At 46.1% G+C, this 19737-nt stretch overlaps 1 protein-coding gene across 3 annotated transcripts in view; it reads left to right on the top strand.

Moving 5' to 3' along the window:
- Positions 1-11274: 11274 nt before the first annotated feature.
- Positions 11275-19737, top strand: part of U4-U6-60K (U4-U6 small nuclear riboprotein factor 60K) — a 43547-nt gene continuing 35084 nt past the window's right edge. The window contains exons 1-5 of one of the 3 annotated variants that reach the window (XM_077648082.1): positions 11275-11448; positions 12782-12993; positions 13764-13837; positions 13914-13986; positions 17291-17435. In XM_077648082.1, coding sequence (XP_077504208.1) covers positions 12807-12993; positions 13764-13837; positions 13914-13986; positions 17291-17435 — 479 coding nt within the window. In that variant the 5' untranslated portion in view covers positions 11275-11448; positions 12782-12806. Of the gene's footprint in view, positions 11449-11533; positions 11672-12781; positions 12994-13763; positions 13838-13913; positions 13987-17290; positions 17436-19737 lie in introns of those variants that run through there. The other 2 variants (XM_077648083.1, XM_077648081.1) reach the window with 2 other exon arrangements.

Genomic DNA, 19737 nt, shown 5'->3' with positions numbered 1-19737 from the left:
TGCCTTAACCCATTCGCTTGCGAAGACGGTGATTCGCCGTTATCGCTTAAAAATATTCGCTTTAAATCCGCACGCTTCATGCTTGGCTGCTAATTTGTGAATGGGAGGTATTTACTCAAGCCATAGTGGTTGCCATTTTGGCTTCGATGCGGCACAGCAAAAGGCGCGTCTAATTGGGCTTATCCCCAACACCGCTGGCCTACCCAGCTGAACCTGGGCGCTGAACACCAAAACGGCGCCTGTGACATCACGCGAATACCTCCTATAGTAGTTTTCTTCAAGTCGCATGACACTGGTTGCTCACTAGTCTCGAAAAATATATTGCAGGAAAAAAAAATTTCTTGCCGCTTTCTAACATGACCATGCCGCCGCTGGAAGACTGAAGTTTTAGGGGCTCTGAAATTCATGCACTGCTTTTTGCAGGTGAGGGGTATGCAGTCTGAAAATAGCCTAAACATTTAGATATTGAAAGTAGTGAGTGCGACTTTATCCTGAAGGTGAGGATTAGGGCTCCGACTCTGATCCTGACACCTCAGATGTATCTCGAGTCTAGTCTTGAAAATCCAAATGCTTGCAGGGAAATGTTAATCAATGTGATGTACTTTTGTGTTTACAACACCTAAATTTTCCACCAAAAAAGCGACTGAGAAAGAATGTGCATGTAGTCAAAAATATTGTTCACATTGCTGCCTTGCCCCGATACATGAGCATCGGAAAAAAGCTGTAGCTCCATCGCAAACGAGTCTAGAAGCTTGTCACAGGAACCATTTTGATCGCCAAATACCTTCAAATCGCGGCATGGCAGAAAGCACTACATAAATGTTTAGTATACAAAGTCCAGGTAAAACCTGCGAAAGTTGTCACGAGTGCGACAAATGCCACTTCGCACACCGAACTGCTTCAAGATTTTTCACAGATTAGAGAAATTTTACTTGCTTTCGATTTGCAATGGTCTTGACAGCTGAATAATTCCTTGCATGCAACCTTTTCAGTGCAAGTTATTGTAAATTGTCTCCAGCAACCCAGGTCTTGCTGCGCCCTTGGGGACAGACTGCAGAAGCGAATGAGTTCAGCTCTGAAGAGGGCATGATGTTAAATGTACTGTCGGGCGCAAAAGTTTGTGGGATCCACGTTGCGTGGCGAAGCGAAGGAAAACTGCTGCTGCGCCATCTGCCGTCACAGAGCGTGGTGTTGAGGCTCACGGCACGCCTGCTGCGGCAGTACTGCGAGTTAGCCTCGACGCCATGCTCTGTGACGGAAGACAGTGCAGCAGTGCAGTTTTGCTATCTCCGCCACGCATTGCAGATCCAGCAGTCTTTTGCGGTCGACAGTACCACATGCCAGGCCTCTATAAATAGCCAGTCTTAAAGGGGGCATGCAAGAAACATTCAGAATGCTGCTTGGATGCAAGGCTTCCCTTTTGCAGCTTTTGTTGAGGTTTCATGCTAGTTGTAATGTGCCAATGTAGCAAAAGGGTTGCAGCTCACTGTTTTCCACCTCCTCCTGTGAATGGAACATTTATACAAGTAAGCACCTGAAATTTGCAGGGCTGTTCCAATATTCAGTGAATGTGGACACAAACATAAGCCATACAGTTTGCTACGAGCATGGGCGCACGAATAGTTGGGCGAATTGGTTTTGCATGGTGGATGTGAAACAGCACTGTGTTGTGTCCGGTTCATCTCTTCCCTCTGCTTTCTTCCTAGGCCATATGCCCTTGCGCTGTTTCACATCCATCATATAAGCATGGTGTTCTATGCATGACACAGAAATGAGCACAGTCAGTGCATATCACCATTATATGTGGATCGAATTGATGTGCGCTTTCAGATGAGACATGCCTGGCAACGTCTGCGAGCATAATGGGCACTTGTATGGCACGTGGTGAGATGCTGCATGCTTGTGGAGCTGAATTGCCGTACTGAACGTTTTAGAGCACCGGGAACATGTCTTTGGTTGCCTGCCTTTTCTTGCGACTTGAACATCCCCGCTGGATGCACTACATTCATGGCACGATGGAGTAGACGCAACACTGTTCACGCCAGTGTTATTCGGAATCGACGTACCAAAGCGCCTATCGCAGGTATTTGTTGGTGAAACATGCCTTCGTTTCGGAGATGTTGCGCGACAGCTTTTGTCAGCACTGTCTTGGTCCAACTGTTCACTCGAGTCGACAAGGTGACGTTTCAATCCTTCCGCGTATCTCAGTTTATGACACCGAAAACATTCGATGCACGAAGATGAAGGTCGCGGCCTTGATGAACATCGCTTGGTTGTGGTAAGCGCAGTGGACGGGTCTAACTTTCCGCTCATTACTAGCTTACAGGTGTAGCAAACCTACAAGTAGAGGAACAGAGCAGAAGGCGACCAAGCCTGAAGATCCTGCAGGGATTCAACAGCACACGTAGCTGTAGCAAATGTCACATCGCACGCCGAGCTGAAGCTGACGTTGCAGTGTTGGGCGCATTCCAGGGTTGTGGAAATGCTGCACGATGGTTTGGGCTACAGGGCCATTCACTGTGCATGCACTGTGCTTCTGGTGGTAACACGCGCACTCTTGTTCGCCAGATGCCGATGTTCTCACAGCTCTCCCAGCTCTACCGCTCTACTGGCTCTACGGCGTTCGGTCTACGGATGGCCCATGGATTCCTCCCTCCATGGCCCATGGCGATCGATGGTCTACGGATGGGGGTGTTCACATGCAAACGATTGAGCGAACTGAGCGACCAGCGGCGCGGCGATGCTTTTCGCAAGGTTCCGTTTGACATGCGTCGCTCCAGAGTGTTTACTGGCGTTGCGAACAATGTTGCGAATCCCAGTGTTGCTGGCAAAGGATACGAGCTCGCCACCAGGGGCGCTCTAAACATCATGGGGCTAGTGTTCCTGTATATGCTCCCGCAGTATACAGGAACACTGCATGAGGCGGAGAGCTACCGACTGCAGAACTACAACTTTTGTCCAAATAATAATTAAAAAAACAAACGTTGTTCGATAATTAAAAAAGTCTTATCATTCAATATTCTGTCTATAAATTGCAACAAACGATCAGAAAAGCATGTAAATGCAAAGTTTGCTCAAAATAAGCGATGGCTTGCTCTCCTATTGGCCAAGCATTGCAGACCCCAAAAGCCAATATTTTGTGCTGAACAAACGCACTTTTAAAACGAAATATGTTTTTGAAAAAAATGTTGTCGCTGCAATATTTTAAAGGGTTTTTCCACAGCATTTCAGAAAACAGAAACCTTTTATTGGCGTCGTGTGCTGTTGCGTTTTCGCTACTATAGCTATTGCACACTACTTTTGTGCCGAAGTTGTCTGCGCACGGAGCGCGCCGTGGGTACGGACTGGTACGTCTTAGTAACGCCACTTAGTGTTTCTGAAAAAAAAAAAAACCTACTGTTCCGCATTAAGTAGCTCATCGCCCCAGGATGCTTTGCGCGCCCATGGAGGCTCAGGTGCAAGCATAGATGTGTGCAAGACATACTAGAGACTATAGTGCCTAGAATATACTGGCTAGTGTGCCGACCGTGGCCTTCCTGGTGGCACCGCGAGCGATGAATGCCGACGGCCGCCGCATGGAGCGCTGCAAATCGGGAGGGTGCCGCCGAGCCGCAACGCTCTCGCAACATCGGCAAGAGGACTAGTGCATTTTTGCTTTCGTTCAGCTGTAATCGACCAAAGCTGTCATGGAGGCAGCTGACTATAGGTTTCAGGGTTTGTTTTGAGTCTCTGTCGAGGAGCTGCACATTTAGCACTTGTCGCTTGCGCGAAAGCTGCTGTGAAATTCAGCACAACTTCGTGTTTCGAAACACGAAACTTGTGCTGTACATAGATATCTTTTATATATATATGAAGTACTTTTTTTGGTAACATTTTCTCTAATAAAGTAGGCGAAACGCTTCGGTTAATTTTATTGGATTATATTTAGGTGTTCTCGCTGTGTACGTACTACATTTGCGAACGAGTAAACACATGCAATGTGAATAACGCAGGAAACACAGTCGTGCAACACTCGTTTTTATTCGCGTGCAATATCAATCGCGGACATGTTACAGAAGTACAGCAAGCAGGGCCCATATGTGCACATGAGAAGCATTTATTGGCAGCGACGCAGTTTTAGAAACTTATGCCGCTGCCTTTGCGCTTCCCTCTCTTTGTTGAGGCCCTTGACAAAAAAAAAACGAAACCTTAAGAGAACATAAAACTTTACAACGGTAGATAAAACTGCCTTTTCATGCTCTGAGCAACCAAGTTGAGGAAAAGACAGTGTCTGTAGCTGACTCGAAAATTCAACTAAACTCATTTCATGGAGCTTGTTTTACTAAAAAACACAGTAAAGGCATCTTCCATGGCCTTTACAGCAGTTGACAAGCTCTGACTGGGGTACACTAGGCCCCCATTGTCAAAATGGCTAGTAAAGTACGAAGCGGCGTCGGCACTTGCTTCAGCTTTGCTTACACATAGGCAGCCTGCACACTGTGGACAACAGTTCTTAGCAATGATCTTTCTTGCCACGTAGCCTGTATAGTGTAGTAGATCAAAGCACTGTGGCTCTTCTTCTCTATGCACGATGCATGGTCACTGCTAGACATGACAGCTTGAACTACATCTTCAGCTTCACTGACGTTTCCGTGGTCAAGAAGGTCATCTATTTTGTCTGAAAGGAACTTACTCGTAGTTTCACACACCTCCTTTGGGCTCAGCAGTGCTTTGATTACGTCTGGGGTGCAGTTCACTCCTCTAGGTGGCTTTACCAGGTTGTAGAATGCGAGTAAATTCACAGTCATCAGAAACTGTGACACTGTCGGATGGTCGTTACGGCCAGACGACTGTCTAATTATACCAAAAAGGTTTTGAAGCTTATCCTGGCTTAATCTGGATGTTAAAAAATACTTGAAACCCACAGTCGACGTCAGGTAGGACAACAAGCCAAGTGTACTCTTGATGGTAACCCTTGGCCCAGCAGACGTGCTTTCTGTAAGAAAACCACCACCAGTTGGTTTTGCAGTTTGCTCCCATTCCTGCAGATACTCTAGGAAGCCTTTCAGAAATTGCACATTTGGACTGTCAGGCTTGAGTGCCTTCTCGCTTGTTCGCGATGTCATAACACGGATCAGGCGATTCATTTCTTTTACGAAATCTACTGTCGGCTGCACGGTCCTATGTGAGGCTTCAATGTGTTCTCTATAAATGAAAAGTCCTTTGATGACCTGGTCGCTGAAGAGCTGAAATGCGATGTCCACTTTCATTTTTTCAAAGCAGTTTGGCTTAAGGTGTGCATTTGTCAGGCTTGGCATAACTTTCAGTGTAACATTTTCTCGATCCGCTTCGAAGGCTGCTAGTACAATACCAATGTGAACATGCCCAGCTGGTGTCAGGTATCCTTTTCCAACAAATCCATTTCTCACATTCTTCAAAAGGTGTGGAAAATCTGACAAAAAATAGAGCTGCCTTTTAGAATCCACTGGGTGTTTGGTGCTGCTCCGAACATGGCTTGGAGAACCTTTGGAAAAAAAACAACTTGCGATCAGTTTCTTCATCACAATATTTAAACATTAGAAACATGAAATCTGCACTAGCACCATGCACACTCTAAACAATCTTGCATTTTGCGTGAAATTATAGCCTTACCCTGTATTCCAAACAGCCGCCACATGCTCCTATTCCAGCTGGCGCCGTCGCATGTTATGCAATCCACGAACAGACCAGCCTTTTCCGCAAGGACTGTGGTTTCCAAAATGATTTTCGCCTGTGTTGGGGCCTTCACATTGCCCTTTGAGGCAAAAACACCGAGGATTTGCGTCCATTTTCCTGCGGAAAGGTAATCTCTCACAAATGTACGTGCGTTTTACGTATAAAGTTGCGAACTGTAACCAATAGAAAAAAAAAGTTTACCAGTAAATGGCTGAAACAGCACAATCATCCCATGGTCTGCCAGCACATTCTTCTGGTCAGCAGGTGTATGACCTCCAAGGTCAACAAAGCCTTCAATATCACCTGAATTGTAAAAAAAAAAGCACAGGAAAAACACCTTGTTTTATGCGCAGACATCTCTCAACACAGATCAGAATATGACAAAGGTGCTAAACCAGCATAAAAAGAAACACGTGCTAAAAGTCTTTTTTTTTCTTCCTTTCTTCTTTCACTCCCTCCTTTATCCCTTCCCTTACGGCGCGGTTCAGGTGTCCAACGATATATGAGACAGATACTGCGCCATTTCCTTTCCCCCAAAACCAATTATTATTATTATTAAAAGACTTGACGATCGAATATTACCAGAGCACTGCACGGCTCGAGCAATATTGTAGTGCTTAGCAGAACATCGTATTTTTCTCATACTGTAAAAGCTCGCTGATTCGTGCTTCAATGCACCGGAAAAAATGTTCGCATAGTCTGAAATTAAGTTCGAACTATCTAATGACCCCGAAAAAAAAAACTGACAAGAACTGCTTGCATCGCGGTAAATTTATTTGGTGAAAGACTTGGCAGTAGTTGCTTGTTATTTTAGATGAGAACGGCGCAACAATCACTATTTTTAGCGGTGGAGCTCTGCCGCTAGTGCATCGCACGCCGCAAGCGCGGAAGATTCACGGGCGATGAATACGGCATTGCTCAGCAGCTCTGAAGCGGCAAGAAAAAAATGTGGATAGGGAAGATTAGCGAAACAGCCAACCAACGCTATAAACGGCGCGTAGCTGGGTTTGGCTGGCTGGCTAGTGCGGTTGGGCGTACGTTTCAGAAAAGCAAAATCGAAACTATCAGTGTGTCCGCTCTTGTAGATGAGGCCGTCCGTCCGCCATCACGCCTGCCATTCAGCGCAAGTCAGAGGTGCGCGAGTGATTCTGCAGCACAGAATTCAGCTTTGAGGGGGGCTATTTGGACGATCGCTTGCCGCACCGATACCTGTATGTACACAACCTCCTTAACCGGTGCGAGACCCGTAGCTTCCGAAACAGCGAGCGTGCAACGCCATAGACTTGCATAGCGTTGGCCGGGACCGCGCCGGCAGTTCGAATTATGCGTATTTTCGCATTGCGGGGTTTGAATCAAAGAGCTTTTACCGTATACACAGAACGGTCCAAGAATTCATTGCAGCTATACTCACCAGCTGATTTCACATTTAGGTGCTCCGAAAGCTTTATTTCGTCAATGACGAGGCCATCGTGACGACTGTAAGCATCCATGGTCTCTGTTTTTTTTTCATTTAGGGCATCGAAGACCTTTGTACTGAGACCAAAGCCACCCTTGAAGCGCTGTAGGTACTTTTTCAGGCAAGTTTGCCCTGGCAGAACCATAATAGACTGTCTGCGGAGATGTTCATACAACTTCGGGCTTCGCATCCTCATCAGCATACATTCTAAAACCCACTCATCATCGTATCGCATTCCCTTGTGTGATTTTCGCCTTGCAGCAAGGAAACAACTCTTTACAACCAGCTGCTGCTTTGAGGGAAGAGATTTAATTTTGCTGTTAAATGTCTCTTCACTAAGAGCCTCATTTCGCTCTTTCATGTGAGCCACCTGTATCCTTGCATTTGCCAATCTTTTCTTGGTTCTTGACAGGCTTCGAGAAATGTTCCTGCACTGTTTCTTTTCATCAGATTTTCTGGCAATTTCACTTGTGCTTTGCTTTTTTCTGCACGCTTGGTTTTGAGCCAGAATCCTTTGGTACTTGCAGAAAGCGCAGGATTCACCTTCAGACCTCACAGATAATGAACACTTCTCAGAAAAAAATCATTCCTTTGTAGGAGGTGTGCTTTCCTGAGGCCGGCTTTATGCCGCATCCATCACAAAGATTTGTCAAGGCAACTTCCTTGATCAAAGTTTCGGCCTCTTCGCAAGTTGTGACGATGTGTTTTGACTTTTCCCTTCCCCTGAGGTAAACCGTGGCTACCACTGATTGTCCATCAAGTAATGGCTTTGCAAATGCTACCATCTTTTCAATGAAGAGGTTAGCGAAGTTATTTTTTTCAGCCTCACAATAGGCGTACGCTAATGAATCGACTGTCACGGATGGCACTTTCATCCATGTCACTGGAATAGCGACGTTGGAGAATGGATGGAGACGATCCTTGGTTGTTCGTGGTCGTTCGTCACCAGCATTTTGCGCTTCGCCAGCGCTTCCTTCTGCAGAAACACAGCGTGGGGTGGTGCACTTTTCAGTTACTGCAGCTCCGCTGTTGGTCAGATGCTTCCATGCTCACCGATTCAGCATTATCAATGCCTGAGCACAACTCGGAGGCTTCCGACGCAGCACGCCTGTGACGCTTTGCTGGAGGCTCTTGCTGGCACAGATTTCTAGTTTTTCTTTTAGCTGACACTTTAGGCAGAATGTGTTCTGGGTAATGCGTGAATATCGAAGGCACGGCGTCGGGTTTCAGGCGCGGTTTATCGCGGGGAAGCTCGCTGGTAACACCATTTACGCTGACATTGAATGTGCGCTCGATACAACTGCTCTCAAAATGTTTCTCGCAAACCACAGCAGCTGGCGTCAGCCTTCTGTCCTCTCTTTTGATGTTTCTTTCCCATTCTGCAAGCCGCGTAGCATCAGATGGTGCAGTAAACATGGAAACACGTTCCTTGTTCGAGCGGTAACCGCTTTTACACATTGGCACAAAGCAAGTCTTCTCTTTGCACTGTCGCTTTGGCTTTGACATCTTTTTTGTGCAGTCACATGTAGCTCGTTTAGTGGTGGACACGGAAAAAAAAACAATCGAGAGCTCAGTGCATGCTTTGACTACACGGTGAAAGCACGCAGAACGGATACACGCACGCACAGAACGCGCGCACAAAACCGACGAAATCACCACAGAACTGCTCGGAGGAGCGGATGCGTCGACTTTCATGTGCAAGGAGCCACACAGGACAACATACACTGCACCTCAGTCAACAAAATTTCGTGCACAAGCAGGTTAATCGCGCACGCACAAGACCAGGTCGCTGCCTTCCGAAGCGAGAAAACCGCGTCGTCTGCTGCGGCAGCACCCTCCCGACAAGCAGCGCCCTCTGCCGCCATCGGTGGGCTTTCATTGCAAACGGTGCCACTAGAGTCACTAAATAAAGTCTTTATTAGTGACTCTAGGTGCCACCTGCTCCCATTGCGCAGCGCTGGCGCCCGGCACACTAGCCAGTATATTCTAGGCACTATATAGAGACCTACACAGTTGACGGGGTCCGTGCGCCAACTTTCGTTAACTTTTTGGCCGTTAAGGGCGCTCAATTGACCTGTTTGTCATCATCATCATCTGCTTTTCACAAATGATTTCTCTTCTCTCACTGCATCCCTGTGACTTTGTCCTGTCTTATTATTTAAAAACCTAGAAATTAACGATGCAAATGCGACATATTTTTAAATACTAGCGGTGAATATTTTGTTTGCGCGCATGCATGCGGGAGACTTTCTGGCATCTTTGCTAAGGCAATGGATGAATGATGAATACTCAAAACGTAGACAAATGCAAAACTATTAAATTCTTGAAGTAATATAATCGACGCCACCTTGCTCATAGGTAAGGTTCCTCAATGCCAGCGCCGGGGTGGAGACAACTTCAGCGGCGCCGCCATATTGAATCACACCGGATCAGAGGCGCTAGCGTTTGTAACGGCGCCGTTAATGCTCTCGGTGCGCTTCAAAGTGCTTTAACTTGAACGGACTTTTGCAGCGAGAGCTACATTGGGCTACCGGTTGAGCATTTCGCGGTACATGGGAGAGGCCAGTTGTGATTCAATATGGCGTCGTCTCTTAAGTTGTCTCCACCCGGGAACGGCGACGTCAGCATTGAAGCACCCTACTCAACAGGTTAATTGTAGCGCCACGCCGCCCGTAGGTGCCCTTCCCTAGCGGCAAAAGACATGAACTAGAAGGTGCGTGCTGGAGCAGCGCGAAGTGTGCAGGTCTCTTGTTCCGTAGGTCTTGCTCAGGTGCAGCGCCGCCAGCTTTCCCTTTAGAGAAACTCTATGGTTTGCAACCATCAACGTGGACAACGTTCATGCACTATTTTGCCAAGGTTGCTCAAACTTTGTTAAGAAATAAAGAGCTCTTGTTTTTAAATATCAACTACTTCTTATTTTGATGCCAATAATATCACTCTTTAAGTTCTCACGTGCGGTGTAACCGGCGGCGTTGCGAAATTCTGAAGGCAGTTGTAAACAACACCTACTGAACTACAGACCTGCACACTTGGCACTGCTCCAGCGCGCACCTTCTAGTTCATGCCTTTTCCCGCTAGGAAAGGGCACCTACGGGCGGCGTAGCGCCACATTTAACCTGTTGAGCAAGAAGCGTTGTTTATTTTACTTCAAGGACGTAATACTTTTGTCATTTGTCTACTTTTTGTGTATTCATCATTCCTCCATTGCCTTATATAATAATAATAATAATAATAATAATAATAATAATAATAATAATAATAATAATAATAATAATTGGTTTTTGGGGGGAAAGGAAATGGCGCAGTATCTGTCTCATATATCGTTGGACACCTGAACCACGCCGTAAGGGAAGGGATAAAGGAGGGAGTGAAAGAATAAAAGAAGAATAGGTGCCGTAGTGGAGGGCTCCGGAATAATTTCGACCACCTGGGGATCTTTAACGTGCACTGACATCGCACAGCACACGGGCGCCTTAGCGTTTTTCCTCCATAAAAACGCAGCCGCCGCGGTCGGGTTCGAACCCGGGAACTCCGGATCAGTAGTCGAGCGCCCTAACCACTGAGCCACCGCGGCGGGGCAATATAATAATAATAATAATAATAATTGGTTTTTGGGGAAAGGAAATGGCGCAGTATCTGTCTCATATATCGTTGGACACCTGAACCGCGCCATATGGGAAGGGATAAGGGAGGGAGTGAAAGAAGAAAGGAAGAAATAGGTGCCGTAGTGGAGGGCTCCGGAATAATTTCGACCACCTGGGGATCTTTAACGTGCACTGACATCGCACAGCACACGGGCGCCTTAGCGTTTTTCTTTCATAAAAACGCAGCCGCCGCGGTCGGGTTCGAACCCGGGAACTCCGGACCAGCCATTGCCTTAGCAAAGATGCCAGAAAGTCTCACGCTTGCATGCGCGCAAACAAAATATTCACCGCTAGGATTTGAAGAAATGTCATATTTGCATCGTTCATTACTAGGTTTCAAAATAATAAGACAGGACAAATGCGGAGGAAGTCAGTGAGAGAAGAGAAATCATATGTGAAAAGCAGATGATGATGATGACAAACAAACAGGTCAACCGAGCGCCTGCAACGGCCAAAAAGTTTACGAAACTTGGCGCACGCAGTCCCATAGGACTTCGCCAAATGTGCAGGTCTATAGTTCAGTAGGTCTTGCTCTTGTCGAGCCATCAGTTAGGGGAAGCGTGGTGGCTGGTGGGCTTGTACCGGAATTTCTTGACGGTACGTGAACTGCGATCGCAGTGGTGGTGTAGGTCGCGCTCCAGTTTCCAAGCTCTGGTAATATATATATATATATATCACCGTTAAGCCACTGCACGTTTCCCAGTCGCCTAGCCTGTGCGTGCTGGCGTTGTGTTGTTGCATGGAGTTTTTGTTGTGCGAATTACACGAGGGTGGTCCAGACGTCTCGTGAAGCCGGCGGCGGCAAACATGTTCTGCGATTTGAACTTCGTTAAAACCAGGGAGATGCATTGAACGTATTAATTTGCATGCTGCAAGTGTAGGTTTTTTTTTTATTGTATAACAGTAACTCGAAAGTCGTGTGGTTGGTGTGAGGAATGAGACGGCAGGAAACAGGCCTGCTTATTTTTATTTTGGCAGTGTTTTCTACTTGCAGCCGGTAGAGTCACTGGGCTGAAATTCTGCCGGCATCCACCTCTGATTGGCTACTTATTGCGAAGCGAGAAGAGTTTGCTTTATTCACTGCTCCGGTTTACCGGCACTGCTCCTTTTGGCCGCAGCCAACAGAACTGCTCGGCTAGATAGTACAGCTTGAGAGTAGTTCCTTTGGTAGTTTTGTCATCCTCCTCGGCTGCTGGATACTTTCGGAGTCCAAGTCTGATAAGATCGCAATCCATTCGGCTCGACATAGCCGAAAATGGAAGCAGTAAGCGAGTTTGTGTGAAGTGCGACAAAAAATCGAATTAGTGGTCTGCAGGCCGCGCGTGGGTGCGCCTAAGTCTGGAGCTCGGCTTCTGTGCTTTATTTTTTTTTTATGGCTAAGGGTACATTGACAGTGGACTGCATGTAGTTAATGTTAAATATGTTAAAATTTCATGCCGTGAATTTGTCGTGCTGTTTTCGCCTCTTATAAACTGGAAAGCGGGGTATTTTTAGTTGTCTTCATGAAGACTGGCCTGGAAGGATGGCCTAGATACGTCCCTGTTTGCAGTCGCATGCATCCCAAGCAGCAGTAAAGTTTCTGGTGATGAAAATTTCCAACGTATGCAGACCACCAGGAAACATAGGGCTTTGTTTTGTGAAAGGCCAGCTATGAGAGTACCAAAATGATCAGTTTTCGAGGGAATATTGTTGTCTAACAGCACAAAAATGTTGCATAGTTTTCTGCAGCATATCAGAGGCAAGTACAAGAATTTTAGCATGAAAATCATCCCAGCTGCCAGCACAATAGACAGTGCCTTTTGTTTTTCTGTGTGACATTTACAAGTTTGTCTGGTATACTTGACATGTAAACAATGAAACGGCTTGTGCAGATGTAAAGGTTTGTTCTCCTGCTGTTCTTTTTCTGTGATACCTTGAGGGTGGGGTGGTAGTATATGCTTAGGTGTGTAGAGCTCCTTTTCACGCCATGCCGGATCATTTGTTTCAGCTTGGTCAAGTCAGACGAAGAAGAAATGTCCGATGACGAAGACATTGCATACATCAAACGTCAGAAGGTGGTACACTATGGAAGCCTTGAAGAGAAAGAGCGTCAGAGGTTGGCAGAAAAAGATCCAGCAGTTGAAAATGGTAGCGATGAAGATTCACAAAGCATGGACCTCAAAGCTGCCATGGCCTCTGGAAACATTCACATATCTGATGGTAAGCGTTCATGTTGTCATTTCGTGACATGACGTTCAAGCAACATCATGTTGGTGTTGGAGCACTGTCTTTTTGTCTACTGAGCAAGTACAGACATTAGTACGCTTGTGTAGAGTGCTGTGGAGAGCAAAGAAAGTGAATTTTTAACACAAGTACTAGGTTTCACCTGCAGTGCTGGCACTTGAGCATAGCACCATAGTCATGCAAATGACAAATGCACTAGCAGCGTATTCTTGATGGAGTAGCTGCACTAATATTTCACTTTATTTGTTCAGCAGCACACTGCTCCACTGCTGTGGATAAGCCTGCTCATATTTGTATTAAGATTCACAAGTACATGTGCCTATAGATAGCATTACATAAATAGGATCATATCTGTGCCATATTAAACATTTTTTGTGAGTGCTTATTTTGACATTGGTAACTGCTCTCCTTTTTAAGGTCTGTTCATTGGTCCTGAGGGTATCATGAATGAATAAAATAGTGTGACAGGAATCTGATTTCAACCTGACCATGAATTTATACTGCTAGTGGGTTTAGTAGCAGAATTGATACAAAATTTTGCAGTGTCTAGAGAGCCTATGAAACATAATATATAATACCAAACATATTCAGTATTCCTGTACTATGTGAGCTAAGTGGTATGCCTCACCACATGTGTGTGTGTTGTGCTCCCTCATACTATTTTTATTTCCTAACACAGGGCACTTCCAATTTGTAGTTGTGCTTTGTTTTGATGTTGGTTACATGAGACTACTATGCCTTTCCAGAGTACATGGACATTGAAGATGAAGGTGGTCGGGACAAACAGCAGCTACTCGAAGAATTCGAGAGAAGAAAAAAGGCAAATAAAACCTTGTTTTCTTTGTGGTCTTTTATGTAGTTAAGAGTATATAAGCCTTTCTTCTTCTTTCTTGCAGGCTCGCCAAATCAATGTATCGACAGATGACACTGAAGTCAAGTCAACATTGCGAGAAATGGGCGAACCAATTTGTATGCATTGTTCTTTTTCATTTGCCGGCATATCTGGCTTTACACATTTTCAAGCATGATGTGACTGCAGATTTGTTGCTTACCATTCTTGATGTGCTTGGCACTTGCATTTACAGGTACAAGGAGTTTTAAAGGGAATCCCTTTCCTTGCTACTTTCCCACCAGCTGAAGAATTATCCCTGCACTGAATTCAAAGTTCAGTGGAGAAGTGTGTTTGGTTCGTGAAGGCAAACGTGGTCCTCTCTTTCATAGTGCCTGTACAGGAGCAAACAAAAGTTTCCAGAACACCGAAAACACGAAAATTCTTAATTGTTCAGCAGTCTAAACATGCAGCCTGGAACTCGAGTGTGTGCTCTGCACTTCCGTGGAGACTGCAACCTTCAGTGTTAGGCTGTGCCTCCAGCCACAAAGAAATTCAGTGTTTTTTCCTTCCTTTTGTATTCCAAGGGATTGGATGAAAGCGGGTGGGGAGGGGATAGATGCTGCAGATGCTGCCATAGCAGCAGTGTGTGAGCTAAACTGGTCATGCCATATATAGTGTGTGTCTATGTAGCTCTCAGCATATGCTAGTAATGCTGAGAAAGAGAGCTTTGAAAAACAAAAGTGCAGGTTGAATCGGGGGCCCTGTAGATAAGCCGAGCTTGTGGTATGAGCCGATGGTCATTTTGTTTGCTGCTGGTCGTTCTAACACCTACTTTTAGCTGCATCACTGGACAACTTTGAAGAGCCACATTGCGCATTCAAAAGAGAGAAACACAGGGAAAGGCCTTGGCCTTTTCCTGTGTTTCTCTCTTTTGAATGCACAACGTGGTTCTTCAAAGCAATGCACCAACTAGCCCAACAAGAAGTTCTTCTAAACATTACTGGACAAGCACGATCAAGATCCTTTGGGGAAGAGCTTGTAGTATTGTGTTAAAAGTACATAGGGGCATAGGTCGTGCGATGCAGTGCAGGCTTCTGCCTGGCACCTAGTTTCTTTGGAAAATGCAAGGAATTTTTATGGTCACTGTTGACCGACCAACTGAAAAGCAGTTCAGTACCTGTGATAGGCATGTATGCATACTCCAATAAGGGCTGATTTAGGGAACCATGGATGAAGGCTGCTGTGGCACGCTGGTACTGGCTAAGTAAGCCATTGCTTGATAATTTGAGACTAATAATAGGAGGCGTATAATGGAATGTAGAAATGGGGTTGACAGCTGGTTCATATTGCGTGCTGCTTTTTTTCTTTCTGATGCCAAAATTTGTTAGTCGGCATCTTGCCGCAAATTATGCGAGTATGAGAGGCCTTGTCTTACATAATGGGTGATTTCAATCATTTGTTAATTGCATTGTGGCACATTATTGAATAAGAGAGTACTTACTAATTAGCATCCGTATGGCTACAACGGATAGCTATACAGCTTTTATAGAAACTTTGTAGCTAAAGAACAATTCATCCTGCTCCCAGGATCAAACTCGGGATTTCCACCTGTCCAGGCCAGTCTCCCTACATAAGCTAACCGGAACCGCTAGCAGATAGCAGTGCAACGCTGAATGGATCAACAGCTAGATGTGGGAACAGTGTTAGTCCAATGCGTCCGGAACCGCTAGCAGATAGCAGTGCAACGCCGATTGGATCAATAGCTAGAAGTGGGAACAGTGTTAGTCCAATGTGTCTTGGGGGAATCTCTCCAAGGAGGAGCAATTTGGAATAAGGATGTTATTACTCGCAAGCATCCACCCAGCCATAGCCATACAGCTACAAGAAGCAAGTATTCGCAGAACCGCTAGCAAATATCAGTGCAATGCCGAATGGATCAACAGCTAGAAGTGGGATGGTGTTGGGCCAGTGTGTCTGGAACCGATAGCACTGCAATGCCGATTGGATCAATAGCTAGAAGTGGAAACAGTGTTAGTGTTAGAAGTGGGAACGGTGTTGTTTTGGGGGAATCTCTCCAAGGAGGAGTAATTTGGAATAACGGTGTTGTCACTCACAAGCATCCACCCAGCCACAGCCATACAGCTACAAGAAGCAAGTATACGCTTTTCACAGAAACTTCATAGTTGCAAAAAAATTCTTCCTGACCTTGGTTCTGGTCCTGGTTCGTTTTAGCTGTAGGCTAAGCCTCTATGTTTCCGTTTCCGGGTTGTCATGTTTTCAAAATGTGTTAGAATGTGGACAGGAGAGTTTCAAGATGTTCAGGGAAAGGTTACAAAGCAGACTGTAAATCAACACCACCTGTTTTTGAGGTGCTGTTGCATTTGATAAAGTAGTCTTCCTGGGTAAGCTCCTGAAAATAAAGGGGATATCCAGGGAAGAAGGAAGGTATGGTGAGGATGTTCAGGGAGGGGGTGTAAGCTGAGCAGTGAGGAGGTTTTTGGGGCAGGGGTCTTTTCAAGAGTCATTTTGAATGAGGGATCTAAGGGTATCCCACATGTTTATTCTCGAGCTGTCCTTAAGGCAGTTGAAGAAACCATACCAATCCTGGTGTACCTGGTTATCTGCATGCGCTTGGGCTTTGGTGGTCAGGAGTTGGATGTGCTTCTTGGGACATTTGTTCTTGCTTTTATGCCAGCAACAAACAAGCTTTGCAAAGTATCCCAAAGATGAATCAATTGCTTGTCCACAAGTCTTCTAATGTTGTGCTGAGTCGTGTGGTGTGTTTGGAGCAGATGGGCCGAATGGAGGAGAATTACCCAGCAGGAATAAATGTAATCGTAAATCGAGGCAAACACAGGGGCTTAAGCAAGACGATGGACAAGCGCTTGTCCGTTGTCTTTTTTGCATCCCCGTGTTTGCCACTCTTTAAGTTTACTATGGATCTCTAACTAGCCTGCACCCACACCTTGCTATGGATTAAATGCTTTGAAAGGCCCGTGTACTGTGCAATGTCAGTGCATTTTAAAGAACCCCAGATGGTCGAAATTTCCGGAGACCTTCACTACTTCCCTCATAGCCTTGGTCACTTTGGGATGTTAAATCCCCATAAACCATAAGCCTATGAAAACTATTAGTGGAAACTATAAGGCTGCATGAGCTGTGCTCTGGTAATTTTAGTACAACATTCTGGTAGAATGTCAGGTAGTCTTGTTGCATGTAGTTGCCTTGTTGCATACTCTGACTAGCATCAGCACTCGGAAGTCAACTTGGGCAGGCAGCAAGTTGGCCAATGTCGTCATTTTCACAGTTCCTTCAGATTGATAGGTGAGAAGTGCATTTTAATAAATTGAGGTAAAACTTGCTAAGCTGTGCAGCTGTTTTTCTGTTCATCTGTGGGTGTTCGGCATCTTCAGTAAGAGACTCTAATTGCTTGTTCCTCAGGCCTGTTTGGTGAGGGACCTGCAGACCGGCGCGAGCGCTTGCGTCACCTTTTGGCTCAGCTGGGGCAGGATGCAATACGACGCAAGCAAGAGGAAGAGCGTGAGAGAGAGAGGGAGCTCCGAAAGGACACATCAGAGACTACTTGGTACGGATGTCTTTTTTGGAAGGGTGAATTTTTTTTTTTCTACTGTAAATGCGAGTAACCTCGTGAGGAATTTAAGTTAGGTATGCTCATAAATGCTGTACTTAGCGTCATGTATTAAATATTGCAGCCACTGCGAGTGGTGGTATGCATGTGAAGGTGACAGCTATGCGTATGCCTAAAAGTTTTCTTGATGCCTCAGTGGACGTACGGATAAACTTTATTTCAGAAAAGGAGGTAGAGGTCTTCGTGGCGTGAAGCGGTCAACATGGCCTCCCACTGCATGAGATTAGTGAGCTGCAGTTCTTTAAGGGGGGGATCTGCTGACCAGTCCCACAAAATGTGTGGTATGTAGGGGAGAGTATGTAGCCGGGTATGTTAGATATGACGCTTAAGATTAAATTAATGTTACAAATGCGCACTGAAGAAATGAAACGATTAAACACTCATGTGAAGGAAATACAAAAGGATATATTTACAAAAACTTATTTACACGCCAAGATACATACTTGCAAATTCGCGCACCGCTTGCGCACTCTCACCGTCGATCATTGCACACACACTCTGGTTCCTTCTCGTCCGTCACTTGGCTGAGCCGCCTCCCAGCACCGCAGGCTACCGCGCACTTGCAATGCACCGGAAGCGCGCATGCATGCACGCACACATGCGCGGGCCCGCTTGAAAGGAGACGGCGCATGGCTCTCCAGTTCGTACTTCGGGTAGCGGGGACATTGCCCTCGGCCCTAACGCCCACGTCAGTAAGCTAACAAAGTGTGCGCTCATCGGTCCGATGCAGAACGGAGGGTGGCGCCAAGGACCCCCCTCCCACACCGAAAGCACACGTGTGGACACAAAAGAACGCTCGCTGCACGAAACGACACTTGCAGAGAAAAATAAGTACATGAAAAATGTCCCTTTCTTACACTCAGGCATTCTGACAAAATTTAACGTCCTCGTTAACAGGAGTAAACAAAACTGTACAACACACAAACACTTCACAAACAGTCAAGAAACATATACAGACATATGAATACAACTAGAATAGAACGGACGCAGGCAGTAGACAAGTGGGTAAAATTAGTTTCACGCATTCTTGGATGTGCCCTGAAAAAAGTTCAGCTCGGCACCGCGCCTGTGCGTTCCAAACGCCTGAGTGGCTGTGGGACACTCTCCACTTCTCTCACAGTCTCTTCCTCTTCGGTAGATGACTCGTCGTCTTCTAAGTGGTCTTGCGGGTGCGTTGACATCCACCCCTTAATCTGTGACACGTGAGCCGATCGAGCTCTGTCACTCGATATGTATCAGAGGGTAGAACCTGGGTTACTACCAACGGTCCTCTGTACTTAGGCTGAGCCTTCATCGGTTTCTCGGTCTGCTCAGGAGCCTTAGTCATGAACACGATGTTGCCGACATCCTCGGGGTTTTCCCATTGGGCTTCGTCGCTGCCGACAATTCTTTTCAAGGCGGTGCTGTAGAACTTCGGCTGGTACCCGTACAGAATTTCGAAGGGTGTCTTGCCTGATGTCTTGTTTACGACACTGTTAATGTCAAGTTCTGCCTTTGCAAGTTTTTCATCCCAATCGCACTGCTTTGGGTCGCTCATTGAAGTTGTGATGACGGGCAGAACTGTCCGGTTTACTCTCTCCACAAGGCCGTTTGCTTGCGGGTGGCGTGTCGAATTGAGCACATGACGTATGCATTGTGCTGTGCAAAATTCCACAAAGGCGCGCGACGTGAAGCAACTGCCTCTATCGCTAATAACGGTCCTAGGCAGGCCTCTTTCGAAAATGAACTCCTCTAGTGCACAGAGCACATGCTTAGTTGATGTGTCGCGTGTAACGGTCAGTCTCACAAATCTGGTGAGGCTGTCGATGAACACAAGAAGGTACTGGTTGCGCTTCTTGCTTGGGACGAATGTCCCCATGTGGTCCATGTGTATCACCTCGAACGGTCGTTTGCCCGGTGGAATTGGGTGTAAAAGGCCTCATCTGCCAGCAGGTACTTTGTTGTAAATGCATTCGAAACACTGCAAAATGTGTTTCCAGATGTAGTTCCTCATTCGTGGGAACCAAAAGCTCTCTTAAATTTTGGAAACTGTCTTTTCCAGTGCAAAATGTCCCATCAAATCATGTGATTGAACCACAACTGCTTTTCGCATGCATTTTGGCAGTACGAATTTGAACTTCACGTTTCCGTCCTCTTCTATCTCTCTCACGAGTCTTCCCTCCCTCACGCTGTAACCTTTCGCTCTTGTCTTCTCTTCCTTTGTGCGATCGCTCCCGGGTTTCTCTAGAATGGCTAGAAG

This window comes from Amblyomma americanum, chromosome 1 (genome assembly GCF_052857255.1).
Source record: "Amblyomma americanum isolate KBUSLIRL-KWMA chromosome 1, ASM5285725v1, whole genome shotgun sequence".
NCBI classification, from domain to species: Eukaryota; Metazoa; Arthropoda; class Arachnida; order Ixodida; family Ixodidae; genus Amblyomma; species Amblyomma americanum.
Note: the sequence above shows the minus strand (reverse complement) of the source record. Positions and strands in the feature narration are given on the sequence as shown.